At 35.8% G+C, this 17,131-nt stretch overlaps 1 protein-coding gene across 2 annotated transcripts in view; it reads right to left on the bottom strand.

Annotated features, from left to right (window-relative positions):
- HBS1L (HBS1 like translational GTPase) overlaps positions 1 to 17,131 on the bottom strand; it is a 91,511-nt gene that overhangs the window by 14,210 nt on the left and 60,170 nt on the right. For both annotated transcript variants that reach the window (XM_066373171.1, XM_066373172.1), the window contains 8 exons: positions 16,028 to 16,287; positions 15,400 to 15,565; positions 12,780 to 12,897; positions 8,579 to 8,725; positions 5,729 to 5,803; positions 5,045 to 5,162; positions 4,556 to 4,624; positions 1,106 to 1,210 (listed from right to left, as the gene is read on the bottom strand). In XM_066373171.1, coding sequence (XP_066229268.1) covers positions 1,106 to 1,210; positions 4,556 to 4,624; positions 5,045 to 5,162; positions 5,729 to 5,803; positions 8,579 to 8,725; positions 12,780 to 12,897; positions 15,400 to 15,565; positions 16,028 to 16,287 — 1,058 coding nt within the window. The remainder of the gene's footprint in view (positions 1 to 1,105; positions 1,211 to 4,555; positions 4,625 to 5,044; positions 5,163 to 5,728; positions 5,804 to 8,578; positions 8,726 to 12,779; positions 12,898 to 15,399; positions 15,566 to 16,027; positions 16,288 to 17,131) is intronic.

The raw sequence follows: 17,131 nt of genomic DNA, 5'->3' as shown, positions 1-17,131 counted from the left end.
GTGTATATTACTTTTGATCTAAACATAATTTTCTTGATCTCTGAACAAACAGAAAGAAAAAGGTAAAATGGAAATAATTTTGGCTTTCATCTCCCTATAGATCTTTAAATTCAGGTTAAACTCTGTTACCCAAACAGATATTCATTAATTTCTTAAAATCTTTAAGAAATTAGCTTCTTAAGTAAGCAAATTCATTTTTAAAAGTGCATATTCAAATTTATAAATTAGTAAGGTACAACTTTGGATATAAATTATAAATAAGAGTAACAGAAGAAGTACTGAAATTTAAAAAATTTTTAACATTCCCAATTATACTTTAGCTAAAAATTGTTACAAATACTACTACTATACTATAAAACAGAGCTTCAGTTTTATGTAGAACTCAGAGGCTTAGTTGAAAGATTTAATCTTAAGGCAAGTATAAAATTATAAACTTTTGAGCAGAATTCAGAAAAGAATAACATGTATACATGTAACATCAAATGATTAGAAGATGAAAATAGTTATCAACCATCATGAAAGGTCATATATTAGGTTATGTGCAAAAGCAATAATTGGTGCACTTTAGCTCACAATTTCTCTTTTCAACATTAGGATTCTCTGCATTTACATCTTATTTTCTTTGGTCTTTATGTAAAAAAATTTTTTTGGCTACAAACATGATCAAAGCTGCTAACGTATAGTAATTCTGAAATACACATTTCAGAGCAACAGACTGTAGCAGTCTGCTGTGCACTATTTAGTGGGGTTGAATTTAATTTCTGCTACTGAATACTATTTTAATGTATCTGTCAGGTGTATATAGTACATCTGGGTTCAATCCTAACCAGACTTTTCAAATCAGCGTCAAAAAAAAAAAAAAAAAAAAAAAAAGAAAAGCTACCACAGTTAGAACACTATAGGTACATATATACACACATAGTCACAACAGAAAAAAAACGTTTAATGTTTTCACATTTTTATCTTCAACAGTTAGTATCATTTTGACAGTCAGTTACAATTTCAGTAAGAGGTTATTTATTCTGGAATTAATAACTATACTACGTGTAAAATCTGCTGTCTCAACTTAAGGCTTGTTTAGCAAAAGAAGCTTGCAGAAGAATACCTTTTGCAGTACAAGTTTCATTAGGAGGCATTGCTAGTAGTCGGTCACCAGTCTGGATAAACCCAGCTTCAATTCTACCAGTTACACAGAATCCAGATCCTTGATCTGCAAAACATGCCCAAATCTTATCATGATTAATAAGGCAATGTTATCGGATGATTAATGCTATTAGCCTTATTTGGTTCCCTGGTAATTAATTATATACAACTGTAATTCAATGAAAATTAATGACCACCTCAGAATATTTAACCTATCTAGCAAATGTGCCATAACACACATTCTACTCTTGATTTTCTTACAATTAAAAATATTCACATTAAAAAAAGTAGGAATTCTCTTTTTCAAAGATTTATTGAGTATACTAAGTAACAGGCACTTGGGGGATAAAGAGATGAAAACATAACCACTTGCCCATAAGGATTTACACTGGTGAAGAGAAAGACAAAACAAGCCAGAGACAAATGCTATTTATAATGTACACTACAAACAGAAAAAAGGTGCACAGAAGAGTTTATGTTGAGGAGGAACAATTATTCTTTAGCCTGCACTCAGAGTAGAAGGAACAGATTACCAGGTAGCTTGTATGTACAGGTAGGAGAAGAAGGAAAACCCTACTGGCCCAGGAGACTGCCTGTGGAAAGGCACAGAGGTAACCACATGTGGGATGTGCTAAGACATATGGGTCAGTTAAATGGAATTGATATGGGGCCACATGAAATAATGCAAGAAGGCAAGACATTAGGTAACAGAAGTAGACAGGGACAAATGATAAAGTGGCCTCATAAATCACACTTAGGGCTTGAAGTTCGTCCTCAGTTAAGTAACGGGAGCCAGTTCAGAACTGTGAACCGAGAAGGGACATGCTGGCATTTTCATATCAGAGAGGAAGGGAGTTTGATCGAAATGCACACACTGAACTGAAGAAAGGAAATAAACTTTAGAATTTAGGAAGGTGGTATAACACAATTAGGCTGATAACGGGAAAAAGGGAGAAATTTGAGATGACAGTGCATTAACTGTGAGATAGAAAATTAAAAAATAAGACCCATTTTAGCCTTGTTGAATTTGAAGTGTCTACAGGACATACAGGTGGAGAAGATGCATTTCAGGGGACCCCAACCACACCAAATTCCATGAGGATGAGCCTGGGAGCACACTCCCCGTGGGATGTCCAGTATCTGGAGAACATGAACAGGCTTGGGTTGGAGGTACAGACTGGGGAAGCGTCAAGGCACAGGAGGCAGCTAAAGTCACAAATGTCCATACAAGAGGAGCATGTGGAGCAAGAGGACTGAAGCAATAGAATGCGAGTGAAGAGACAGAAAGAGGAGCCCACAGAAAAGATGCTGAGAGGTCAAAGACAGACAGGAGAGCAGGAGAAAGTGGGTCACAGAAAAGTTTCAAGGCAGATGTGACTACTGGTCTCAGAAGTCGTGCCAAATTCCAGTAAGATGGAAGACAGAACTGAAAAAGGTTACTGCCTTTGGCAAACAAAAGGTCACTTAACCTCACTGGGAACCCTGAGAGGAACAGTGTGGGCAGAAGCCAGGAGGTCCCCTAAAGACAGATGGGAGATGAAAGCATTGAGTCAGCACACACTGTTAATCAAAAAGGAAACGAAGCACCACTTGTATTTTAAATTGATAACAGTAATTTGGAAAGCATTACCGTATTTCCCCATTCCTAGAATGCTAGAAGCCAACAATGAGAGATTTCAGTTTTTTTAAATGATTTTTGTGAGGCACCTTCATTCCCTCATTATTAAACATTTATTAAGCATGTATTCGGTGCCAGGCACTGAGTTAGGTGATACAGATAGAGAAAAGCCAGTACTGACCCTCAGGGGAGTTCATGATCTAAGTGAAATAAATTATTCACTTAGCACTAAAACAATTATTGTACTGCATGAAAAACGCAATGACAGAGGATGCAGAGAACTCGGAGGAACACCTTACAGTACGTGTTGTGCACTCTCCAGTTATCAATTTATTGCTTCTCAGTTCTAAATCCACTCTTTACTTCCTGCTCTGGGAATAACAGAGATCAGGAGGACAACTGACATCTGTATTGAACTGATTATTCTAATATACAGTGTGTCATGGTGCACTTTTGACTGGTCACAGGAAAGCAACAAAAGACAATAGAAATGTGAAATCTGCACCAAATAAAAGGAAAACCCTCCCAGTTTCTGTAGGATGATGTGGCAGCATGTGCACATGCGCAGATGATGACGTAACACCGTGTATACAGCGGAGCAGCCCACAGCCATGCCAGCCAGTCAAGATGTGAATGGTATAGAGGAAAGTTCAGTGTGTTCTGTGGCTTGCTAAATTTGAATCCGTGGCCAAAGCGCAACGTGAATATCAGTGCGTTTATAACAAAGCGCCACCACATAGGAGTAACATTACTGGGTGGGATAAGCAGTTGAAGGAAACTGGCAGTTTGGTGGAGAAACCCCGTTCTGGTAGGCCATCAGTCAGTGACGAGTCTATAGAGGCTACAGGATAGCTACCTAAGGAGCCCTAAAAAATCTGTGCGTGAGCCCACATGGAACTGCACTGAATAGCTATGAAACTGGGAGAGTTTTCCTTTTATTTGGTGCAGATTTTACATTTCTATCGTCTTTTGCTGCTTTCCTGTGACCGGTCAAAAGTGCGCCATGACTTTACGGACACACTGTATAAATATCACATATAATATTTATAATATATAAATATTACATATAATATATAAAGATATAACTATCTTTCTACTTGCTGACATCTTTTATTCCATTCCCATCTCATAGTTTTCTGTATAGAGTCTTGTTTGTACTCATTAAGTGAGACGCTTCCTTGGGTATTTAATACAATACCTCCTCTGCAAAGTCTGCACCCCTCCTGTGTCTGGGTACTCGTCCTCAGCCCCAGGGTTCCACATAGATTCCTTATTCTTAAAGTCACCCTTTTATCACATTAACAATTCTTTATATTAAACTTCCCATTTTACCTATGTGTGGTATCTATCTCCTGATTGGGCCCAGGCTCCTACAGATGGGGAGGAAATGACTAAAGAGCAAGAGAGCAAAACATGGGTAGACAGAGTGGCAACAAAGGCCCTCCTGTGTGCTTAAGAAATCGTGAACGGTCCAGTTTGGTTGAAGAACACAGAAACTAAGGGGATCTAGTAGGAGAAAAAGACTACGAGGCTAAAAGATGAAGGATAAGGTTTTTCATACCTGGAAGATAAAGAGGAGATGGGGAATGGTGAGTGAACTGAAGATTTTTCTGGGCTGGGGAGTTAAGTAACTAGAAGTAGGCTCTTTAAGATTAATTTGGCAAGGATCCTCACACTGGCATAAAGAAGGGAGAATCTGAAAGACAATATAATAATTTTGTCCAACAAAAGAGGTCAGGAGAGAACAGAAAGGCAAGGGTCATACTGATAAAGTAGTGTAGAGGTAACACTTACCTTTGAAAACATCAGATACACATAATCTAAAAGGCTTATCGATAGATCTTTGAGGAGGCTTGAAGGAATCTGGGGGAAAAAAGGGCAAAAAAGCAAGGTTTAATTTAAAAGCAATTTTTGACTCATATCTAAGTAGCCCATTAAAGCCCCTTGTGTCATAGAAAATAATATTTTTTACAAATATAAAAACTAGTAACAAATTGCCTGTCATTCATATAATACTTTGTAGTGTATAAAGTGTATTCACACATGCTAAGTCATTTAATGTCAACAACAGTCTGGGAGGTAGGTAGGGCAGAGATGAGCCTCATTAATTCAATAAGGAAAACTGAGTATTAGTTTAAATATTACATGTGGTTTCAAAACTGGTAAGCTTCTCTGACTACAAATCCTATGCTTTTGCACACATATCACTGTCTACTATAAAGAACTCTAAACAATTAATATCAAGTTTATAATGCACCAAAAGTAGTAAGGCAGTATTCTTACCAATTTGTTCTAATAAACATAGTCCTTTATACCATTTTGTAAGTTCACTCGACTGAGACCTTGTGATTAGATTTTCACCACTGAGACCACTTGTAGGGATAAAAGCGACATCACTTTCCTATTAAAAAAGAAAGAATATATGAAACAATACAACGTTGTTTTTCAAAAGTTAAAGGTTCACTTTACCATAATTGAACCACGTTGGCAAAAGCAACATCAATTTTCTTTTTAAAATGTAATAGAAATCATAGAACTATAATCCTGAAATTATCTCATCCAACAGTTTCAACACTTTTGATTTTGTGAGAAATTTACAAATAGGTTACAAAACATGCAAGCATTTTTTCTCCAGTAACGAAGGTAAATATTTTTATTTTTGCTGGAGAAATTCCTCTCTACTAGTTGCCATTTTTCTCTGTGATGTCCCTAAATCTCTATACCTAAATTAACAGGTGGAAAGAAGTCTTTCAGTTATATTAAATACTAGTCAATTTATAAAACATATGCAATTTAAGATGAAGTAATCCAAAGAACTAAGATAAATACACACAATACTGGGAGAAATAAGAACAGTAAGAATTAAAGATACTTAAAAAGACAAAAAACACAAAGTATTAGTTTTTTTCTCACAACAATAAAATGAGACTTAAGGAAAATAACTAAATAAATTTAAAATTATCTTACCTTAAAACCTGCTTGCTTAAGAAAGTGCCCAAGTTTTCCAGTAATCTCTTGAAATCTTTCTTGTTGCCAATTAACCTGATAAAGATCCAACTTAATTTTAAACTATGCTGCCAACCATGCTTTATATAAAATTTAAATATATGCAATAAAATATAAATAATCAAGACTATAAAATATAAATATAAAATCTACTAAAATAAAGCCTTTTAAAACTAAAATTCAGAATATAAGATCTTACTATTAATACGATCTAAAAGTAACTTCTACAGCAGAAAGTCTAGAAACAAACTCCAACACAGATAGAAATTTTTGTACATGCTCAAACTGATACCACATTTGGGGAGAAAAAATGATAATTTATTAAACTGTGTTTCGGACTACCTGCTGAAATAAAGCCAAGTAGACAAAAAATTGTCACATGAACTCTAGTAACATTATGCATGCTGTAGTATTTAGGGGTAAGTATAACAATCCTGTTACTTGGAAATTCTTATCAAAATAAAATGGATTCCGGATGGATACAGTGGTACATAGACAAAAATGTGACCAAGCAAGTAGTAGAATTCTTAAGTAGTGGGTATAATATAGGTATTTACTTTTTTCTTTCTTTTTCTTTTTTCTGAAGCTGGAAACGGGGAGGCAATCAGACAGACTCCCGCATGCGCCCTACCGGGATCCACCTGGTACGCCCACCAGGGGGCGATGCTCCGCCCATCCGGAGCGTCGCTCTGTTGCGACCAGAGCCACTCTAGCGCCTGAGGCAGAGGCCATGGAGCCATCCCCAGCGCCCGGGCCAACTTTGCTCCAATGGAGCCCTGGCTGCGGGAGGGGAAGAGAGAGACAGAGAGGAAGGAGAGGGGGAGGGGTGGAGAAGCAGATGGGCGCTTCTCCTGTGTGCCCTGGCCGGGAATCGTACCCGGGACTTCTGCACGCCAGGCTGACGCTCTACCACTGAGCCAACCGGCTAGGGCAGGTATTTACTTTTAAAATTCTTTCAACTTTTCTTTATATTTGAAAATTTCCATACTAAAATACTGGGGGGATAAAGGTTTATATGTAAAACAAGGTAGGTGAATATGTATCTGATTCTAGGGTAAGAAAATACCTAAGCATAAAGAAAGTCAAAAGGAAATATTTATAAATTTGAATATAGGTCAAAAATAAAGCACAAACAGAATGAAAAGTAAAATAATAAATTGGTAAAAATATTTAAGACAAGATAAAAGATTAACATCTTTAATAAATAATGCTTACAAAATAAGAAAAATGTTGCAAAAATAAGCAAATTCATAAATAATTCCAAAGGAAATAACACAAATAGTCAATAAATATACATATTATTGGAACTATTGAAATATAAATTTAAAAAAAGAAATATCGCCTGACCAGGTGGTGGCGCAGTGGATAGGGCATCAAACTGGGATGCAGAGGACCCAGGTTCGAGACCCTGAGGTAGCCAGCTTGAGTGCGGGCTCATCTGGTTTGAGCAAAACTCACCAGCTAGGACCCAAGGTCGCTGGCTCGAGCAAGGGTTTACTCGGTCTGCTGAAGGCCCACGGTCAAGGCACATATGAGAGAGCAATCAATGAACTAAGGTGTCGCAATGAAAAACTGATTATTGATGCTTCTCATCTGTCTCTGTTCCTGTCTGTCCCTATCTATCCCTCTCTCTGACTCTGTTTCTGTAAAAAAAAAAAATTTTTAAATCATGTTTTATATACTATTAAACTGGAAAATAATCTCTTAATATCAGGAGTGTTGATAACAGTTTGGGAAAATGACCATACCATACGCATCAAGAGGGAAAAAAAACAGAACTTTTCTCAAAGATATTTTCATCTTGTAGAACAACTCTTAAAAATGAATAGGTGCAGGCCCTGGCCGGTTGGCTCAGCGGTAGAGCGTCGGCCTGTTGTGCAGGAGTCCTGCATTTGATTCCCGGCCAGGGCACACAGAAGAGGCGCCCATTTGCCTCTCCACCCCTCCCCCTCTCCCTCTTCTTTTTCTCTCTCTTCCCCTCCCACAGCGAGGCTCCATTGGAGCAAAGATGGCCCGGGTGCTGGGGATGGCTCTGTGGCCTCTGCCTCAGGCGCTAGAATGGCTCTGGATGCAACAGAGCGATGCCCCAGAGGGGTAAAGCATTGCCCCCTGGTGGGCATGCCAGGTAGATCTCGGTCGGGCGCATGCGGGAGTCTGTCTGACTGCCTCCTTGTTTCCAGCTTCGGAAATAAAAAAAATAAAAAAATAAAAAAAAAAGAAAAGCCCAGAAATTTCCATAGAATAAATTTATTCCACATACATGCAAATACACACAAAACTGGAAACATTCGTAAGTAGGGGATTGTCTGAATAAATTATATCTTTAAAATAGACTGAAGCTATAAAAACAACCTCCTTATACAAAAGTTATTTTTACTTGAAAACATATATAATAGTCATTTTTTTTAAAAAAAGCAGATAATAAAACAGATCTTAACCCAATATATAAATAAAAGATTATTTTTAAAAAAGCAAATTGTTTGGATATACAAAATGAATAGTACAGTATCAAGTTTTTTTAGGGGGAAAATGTTAGGAATATAGGTTATTCCAGGTTTTTAACTAAAATAAATGGGTATTATTTTATAACTAAAAACAATTTTAAGATATTTTAATTAATTTTGAAAATAAGACATCTTTTTGCTTAAAAATTACTCATCTCTCATTTATTTAATATCAGAATCATGAATTCATTTTTAAAACATAGCAATTGGACTAATAAAATACACTAGTCCCATCTGAGGTCATCAATATGGCAGAATAACATCTTAACTAGCATCTAAGATGAATTCTCATAAAGCCTTTACATACCTGGTCCATTTTATTGACCGCAACTGCAAGCTGCGTTACTCCAAGAGAACGCACCAAGAGGCCGTGTTCTCGTGTCTGTCCGCCCGTCTCAAACCCAGCTTCAAACCCTCCCCGGCTGGCGTCTACAACTAACACAGCCACATCCGCCTGAGGAGGAGGAAGACAGTCAAAACTAGAAGTCATATCCCAGCATTCTAATTCAAAGACCAGATTATTTAATTACTTGTGTTGGTCCGATTTGAAAGGCACAATTGAACCTGACACCAAACACCAAAGCAGATCAAAAAGAATTATACAGATGGATTAAAAATTTTAAATTAAAAAAAGTACTATTGTGCAGCAGAGAAAAAATGACAAAGAATTTTAAAATTCCCCATATTTGATTGCATAATTAAAATATTTAGGTAAAGGAGGGAAAACATAAAATTGAAACATAAGTAAACAGGCACAAATACTGGTAACATAGTATATAAGGTGTAAGTTACAATCAAATAAGACTATTCCGCAAAAAGGACTTAATGACATAGCTATAAAAAACTACTTCAAGGACACAAATATTTGCTAAAGAAACATAAATGGCCAGTAATCATGAAGAAATTTAAATCCATCGGAAACCAAAGAAAAGAACATTAAAAATACAACATATCCTCCCTTTTCCCACATTTACAAATTACATTCGCAAAGATTTTTTTTGGAAAAAACTGTTCACTGAAAGTAAGGGTGCAGTGAGAAGGGCATTCACACCATGCCTGTGGGACTTGAAGTACACAACCTTCTGGAAGGTATCTTCTCAAGAAGTTTAATATATATATATATATATATATATATACTTTTGTTTCTCATCAGTTCCACCTCAGGGACCCCACCCTAGAGAAATAATTATGGCTCTACAAAGATATTTACCACTGTATTGCTTATATTAATGAAAACTGTGAATGAGTAAGTTATCAAAAAATAGCATCTGACCCTCAACAGCCACTGAGAAAGAACCTGGAAAAACACGTTTCCTAACCTTTATGGGCCATTTTGAGAATGAGATGAAAGACGTTTCTCTCCTCATACACAATTTACACGAAAGAAGGAAAGAGCGACCCTCAGCCAGAGCTCATCCCCTCAGGAGCCCTACTGACTGGTTTCACAGGCTCCCCTCTCCCTTGTGACGCTTCTTCACGTGATTCCACTCACATCACACGGATGCAGCCTTTGAAAATTTGCAGTAAACAGTGTGTGCAACCATAGAGGTACCTTCATTTTCATTCTCGTCATTTACTTCTGTCAATGTACTGTCAGGATATTGTTAAAGAAACACGCATTTTTCCCTGTTACGGTGTTTGCCTTGTCTGCATACCTGTTCTCACAGAAACCTGCTTTTCTGTCATCCAGGACAGTAACTACATTTGGCATTCCCCTTTAGCTATCTCAGAATGTTACATGATAATAGCCCTGTCTCAAAGGTCCTTTTCCATTCCATCCCCATCAAGTTGTCTGGCCTTTTGGTCAGAACAGGTCCACAACAGCTTTTCTCTTTGTTGTTTTCTCAACAAAGGAAAGATAACGTATGTCTGTGCTGTCCAGTTTTTAAAGAAATTCACATACATTATCATATATAATCCTCATTATCGTAGGAAAGAAAATGGTCATAAAGTAAACAAAAATGTTTTTTGTTTTATTTTTTAAGATTTTATTTATTCATATTTAGAGAGAAAAGAGAGAAAGAGAGAGAGAGAATAGGGAGGAGCACGAAACATCAACTCCCATATGTGCCTTGACCGGGCAAGCCCAGGGTTTTGAACCAGCAACCTCAGTGTCCCAGGTCAAGGCTTTATCCACTGTGCCACCACAGGTCAGGTAATAAAGATTTTATCAAATACTTTGCACTGAATAGAAAAACTTAGTAGTTTAAGAGTCTCATCCACATACTTTGGTGGGGCAATTTACACTATTATTTCTTTTACCTTTTATTCTCACCCCAAAATTCCTTCTGCTTTAATTCTACACGTAAATGCAACATTCATTTTCATTCCTTCGTAACTTAAAATGGTGAATTCTGGTTTCTTTAATGAGACCCAGTTCTTTTGCTCATGGGTTCTTTGTTAACAGCCCAAACGAACAATCAATGTGAAAACTGGCTCTTTCACTGCGCCACCAGCAGATACCACATGACAAGCAAACAGTGTGATGTCTAGGTACAACTATTCTGGGTGTTCATTTACCCACTTCACAGAAATACCAGGGGTGGGGGGTAGATTATATAAAACACCCAACTCTAAGCTCCAAATTCAAATCCAAATGGTAAATCTCTTTCATTAGGTTGTGCTGACAACTGTCAAATTATATTTACTAAAAAAAAAAAAAAAAATTATATTTACTTACTGAGGCTAAAATTGAAATTCACTGACCTACTATAAAGATACCTAAGGCCATACTATTCTTCTTTACCCTCTTTTTCCTTTTTTTAGAATGAAGTTCTCTTATTTATTTATTCATTTTATAGAAGAGAGACAGAGAGAGTGAAAAGGGGGGGCGGGGAGGAGCAGGAAGCATCAACCCACATATGTGCCTTGACCAGGCAAGCCCAGGGTTTAGAACCGGCGACCTCAGTGTTCCAGGTCAACGCTTGATCCACTGCGCCACCACAGGTCAGGCAACCCTTTCTTATTACCATCTCCAAAAAATTACTGGTCAATTTCTCTATTCTTTTTGTGTAAGAGCTTATCTTTCAGAGCTCAAATCTTAACACACTTTCAAGAAAGCCTTTTTAAGCAGTATAGAGCGCCCTCTCCTTGTCCTGTATACTGCACAGATTCTTCTGGCAGGACATTTGTGCTGGCCTTTTGTCCTTACAGCTCGTACCTTCCTACACTGTGATTTCCTTAAGAGGCAGAGGCAGCATGTCCTGCATGCTTCTTTGTGTCCCCCACGCCTGCTACAGTTTCCTCATTTGTCACTTAATGGCATTCAATTAGATAATCTCTAAAATCCTTTCCTACCCTAATTCCATAATGAATTTGGAGTCAATTCTCTTTATGATCACTCTGGCTCTAGAATTCAAAAACATTTGACTGTAAATACTTATTCTAGTGTTTACTTCTCCCATTAAACTATTAAAATGTGCTTAGTAGTTCATCATACCCCACATTTCCTACCATAGTGCTTGAAACATGGCAGCTGTTCAATAAGTATTAATTAAACAAAGGAAAAATACATACATGTACACAGATACATGCATATAAGAAAGAGAAAAATATGTTGTATCTTTTGGTAAATGCATTGAGAAATATACTAATTTAAAATAGGGATAATTTGTACTTCATAGATTAAATGCATACAAAAACTATATAAAGTATACAAAAACTATATAGTATTTGCCAATATTATGTACTGAATCAACAGTGATTAGTTGTTTTTCAATCTCCATTATCTCATATAGTTCATAAGACAAATTAATATTATAAATTATATATAAACTTCCTAAAATTGAATCAAATACTTTTTCATTTCTTCAAATATAATTTAATTTATTCATATAATATCCTTTTTAGGTTGACAAATGCTCATAACAATATTCTCTTTTAACAGGTGAAAGAAGTAAAAAAATGGTCAATTGCTGAAGTCCATACTTTTGCCAAGTGACACAGGCAAACTTGTGAACTCTATTTTTCAATAATCATCTATGATAAAAGAAATCAATGTCCCATATATGGAGTGTTACTTTCATTATTTTAATTACTTTGGTTTTTTTTTTCAGTATTCTTATTAAGAATCATGTAAGTTTAAAAAAGGAAAAAAAAGAATCATATAAGTTTACAAACTGTACAGTAATTGTTTTTTAACCCTATAAAGAAAAGGAAATAAATAAACCACAGGGGAAAAATTCCCAAGGTTCATTATTTCTGCAAAATTAATTATTAATAAATATACAGGACTTGAATATAAACATAGTAAAAAGGCAGATGTTGAAATAGTCACTCCAACTTAACAAAGAAATTATAAGGCTACATATACCTCCTCAAGCATTTTACCATTATTTTTACTATAAAGAAATTCATAGCTTTTACACACTGGTTTCTTTGTAATATTTTTCAAAAATGTTCAAGAATTAAGAATTTTAACTATTTTGAAATAACCCTAGAATTATAACCTCAGCATCAGGAAATTTTATGTACAATCAGTGCAGCATAGCTAAGGAAATATCTGATACCTGGGCTGCTCCCGTAATCATATTTGGAATGAAATCCTTATGGCCCGGAGCATCCATTAACGTAATAACTTTTGTTGCGGTCTCAAACTTTGTCATACCAACATCCATTGTTACTCCCCTTAAAGAAAACATAAAATGGTTAGAGTGCACTATATAATCAGTGTTAGGGGTTAAATTATTTCATAAGTTAAATGACAGTCTAAATTCTTAAGTATTAATGGGAATTTTATTATCTAGTCTATTACTTTGAGAAATTAAGCTACCAATCTGGGTTGGAATTTCTGCTGCAACAGCAAGAACTTAATCAAAATGATACATATTTCTCATTTCCATTTTTTTATATATATAAGCACTGTAGATTGCAAACAAAAACATATGGGGACATTTCCAAAAAAGGGCACAGTAAATACTGCACATGAGAAACATTTAAATGAAGAATGACCATTATCAGAAGATAGTTTTCCTCATCTTCATGTTTACACTTCATTAATTGTATAGAAATAAACTTTCATTTGCAAGACGGGTCAGGTTGTTATACATTTAGAAAACTAGATATGAAAGGAGATGTCCAATTTTTTAAAAGTTGAGAAAGATGAATATCCCAATTCATCCTTCTTAGAGACCAAACGCACTGCTTCTTCATAGCCACAAAAATGTAGATTCAGATTATATGAAAACTCAGGGAGAGTCTACAAAGGTACTTAGTCACTCTGGACTTCAGGAATTTAGAAGGAAAATCGGGTGGGCAATGAACTAGGTTCATCTGGTAACGCAGAGTAGTAAATGAGCATGCCCTTTCACTACCTAGTATAGCAACAATTATAATGATAACGTCATGCTCACACTAGCAGTAAAATAACTGTGGGTCTCCTTACTCAAGGCATTCCAGTTTAATCTGAAACTATGGACCATTAGAGCTCCTAAAAATGATGCTTCATTCTCTTTAATTATCGCTAAATAACTACTTTGAGATTAATGATGAACCAAGACTAGTTGCAAGCTCCTTCCTAGAATTCTTTGACCACAATATACACCTTTGACCCAGCTCTGGTCTGGATTTGTAAGCCAAAGAATATGAAAATGTCATTAATTTTACTAATTTATGTTAAATATATAAGCAAAACAGACAAATTACAAATATTTAACATGCTGGGATTAAGCAACAAGTTATATTTTTGAAATGTTATTAAGGAACATATAGTAGTGAGATAAAACTCCCAATATGTATCTGGAAGCTTCCCCTATCTATAGAATGAAAGAATATTCTAAAAATTGCAACATGCTGAACTAGCAGCAGTAAAAATATGACAGACAACCAGCAGATGTATTATAACAAAAAGCACTAAAAGTATTCATTATTCTAGGAATGAGATCATTACCTCACTTGCCAGCTCAACTCACACATTAAGTAAATTCAAACAAGTCATTCTAACCTAAATTATAGTGTTCTCATTCTGTTTACCCACTTAATAGATGACACAGAAAAAAATCCATATACTTTAATATCTGCATGGTAAACTGATGAAAATTATTTAGTCTTCTAATAAGACATCATACAAAATTCCACTGTTTCTCAATATAAGTTTTCTAAAACTTTGCAACTGTCCCACTAACTTTTCCTACTAGATTGGAAAACAGGTTGTGATGCTATATATAAAAACGATCTATAAGAAACCACTATAATATAAATTCCTATTTAACAGAAGAACTAAGGAATATTGTGACCCCTTTTATTGAGATTTACCTTCTATATTACAATGTAGACTATCCAAGACTCCAAGAAAAAATACACATTTTAGAAAGGATGAAAAGCCAAATATATTCTCTAATCAAATTACAGAATGAAGACATCAGGGGACAGAAAATAACCCCTCTGTTGTTTTAGGACTTTCAAAGGACTTCGGAGTCGTTAGAGTAATTACTTTTCCACAGTTAATTATTAAGGTGTTATCTTTCTTTCCTCACAAAAGAGCCACGGCCTCCCCGTGATATACATCCCCATTCGGCCACATGTATGAGCAGCAATCTCCTGCCAAAATCTCCGCGACATTAGCACTGAACACTGAATATAAAAGAAGTCACTGACTGAATTAATCTATCTGATAGGAGATAGGGTGTAATCACTTGTTGACTTTTGTTTCACAAAAACAGTACAAAAAGTATAAAAATGAATTAAGTCTGATCATTTGCATTTACTAGTCATTTTGATTCCAGACGGAGGGCAGTTTACCACAAAAAAATGCCTTTCTTTTATAAGCTGATATAAAATTAAGTCTTGCTTAATTTTAATTCAAAATCAAGGCAATCTGACATAGTCTTAGAGAAATAACAATAGAAACTTCTCCCACTGAATAATTAGCTAAGTGTTTCTACTGATTTAAATTTTTTTTAAATATTCTTTTAAGAATTTGGAAGAGTAAAAACCATATGCAGATTCATTATGTATGTAGTAATGAAAACTTCAATGGAAATATTTCCCAAAGAATTGAAAACTTTTTTTAAAGAGTCTAAAATATTTCATGGTTTGCTTCATACATATTCAATATATTTTACATATACTATTTAATTTAAAAAGACTATATATCATTGCAGACTGAAAATTTTGAAATATAGTGACTACCTTTCCCTTTCTTCTCCAGTCTCATCCAAGACCCATGCATATGCAAACGAAGCTTTGCCAGCCTTTTTAGACTCCTGTTCATACTTATGCATAGTTCTTTTGTTTACATTACCCAGAAGATAAAGCATATGGCCCATCAGAGTACTTTTCCCAGCATCAACATGACCTAAGGAAAATTGATTCAGGATTAATACGAGGTGCATTTTCCAGCCGTTGTTCACATTGAGGTATTGCATTATATAATTCAACAGTTCACATCAGTGTTTAGAGTAATAAACACCAATTTTTATTAAATGATATTCAAAACATCAAATGGAGGGGAAGAGCATGTCTTTTTGAGAAAGGAGGGGAATTTCCCTTATTTTTGTAAATTAAAATTGTCAACAAGACATGCCATTTTTAAAATGTTCACCAAATGAAAATGTCACAATGAAATCTAATGACCTTGGTAACTCGGCATTATTTCACTCAGCGTGACCAGAAAGCATTGTGATGCAATGCCTCACTGCTTTATGTCCACTACACACAGAGAGAAACTCAGAGTGGAACAAGAGTTTCCATACTGCAACTAGGAAGCTGTCAGGCTGAAGTCGAGCTGCCCAGCAGTCCCGAGGAGCAAAGACATTACCAATGACCACCAAGTTGAGGAGCTGCTTCCCCCCTTGCCGCTTCTCCAGCTCTGCTCTGACATCTATTTGTTGCTTCAGCTTGCTGGACTTTTTCACTGGTGTCTGTGTTGAGCTCTGCTCTTCTGATTGAATGGTGTGGGATGGAAGAGCTGATTTGGAAACAGTCTCAAGAACATCAGAAGAAGCAACGCTGGTATCTTCACTAGGATGTCCTTTTTGAGGCGTGTGGAAACTATGACCATTTTCTTCAGCAGTTACTCTAAAGATAGCAGAGATAGGAAAAGAGAGTTTAAATAAACTTGATTGATGTCCTATCATGTCAGACGGGCAGAGAAGTTCTCTTCATATTCCTTACACTTGCACACCAAAAATGACCTCTGCTAAGTGGTTAGTCTGTTAAGGTAGAAATGATAAGTAGCTAGACCCAAACCACACAAATACAGACTTTGAAGATCTCTGCAGAAAAACAGTCTACAAACACTATGATAAGAAAAAAATACCCTGTAAAATAACTGAAATTCAAGTCTAAGCCCATAGCCTTAGCCATATAATCCTATCAAACAGATGGCATGAAAGACATTTTTAAAAAATTGACACCAAATGTGTTCCAGGAGATAAATTAGTATTTAAAAAAATAAAAAGCTTTTCTTCTAACAAGAAAGAGGCTTACAATCTTTTGCTCAAACACTATCTTTAAGAGAGCTGTACATGTCTAAATATTTTTAATACTTTTGGCAAAGGAGCTTTAATTCATAATTCAAAAAACACTTGATTTACTAAAACTTATAATATATACCAGGCATGGATGTTGAGAAGAAAAGGTGAGACAGAAACGAGAAAATTATCTACTACTCCCAAAAGCTTACAATCTAGTGAGGGGCTCATCAAGTAGAAACAAGACCACCAAGTTTAATTTATTCTCTTCTCGACACGTAGATGCCTCCAGCAGTAAACACCTGTCTCTGTTCTTCATCAGTTCTTTGACTATTCCCACGGAAACAACAGCAGTGTCACCTGTGCACAGCTACAAAGGATGTGATCTAACCCATCAGACTGCGATATGCCTTACACTGCCTTCATTGACTACAGATAAATAGAATTAG

Source organism: Saccopteryx leptura, chromosome 3, assembly GCF_036850995.1.
Source record: "Saccopteryx leptura isolate mSacLep1 chromosome 3, mSacLep1_pri_phased_curated, whole genome shotgun sequence".
NCBI lineage: Eukaryota > Metazoa > Chordata > Mammalia > Chiroptera > Emballonuridae > Saccopteryx > Saccopteryx leptura.
Note: the sequence above shows the minus strand (reverse complement) of the source record. Positions and strands in the feature narration are given on the sequence as shown.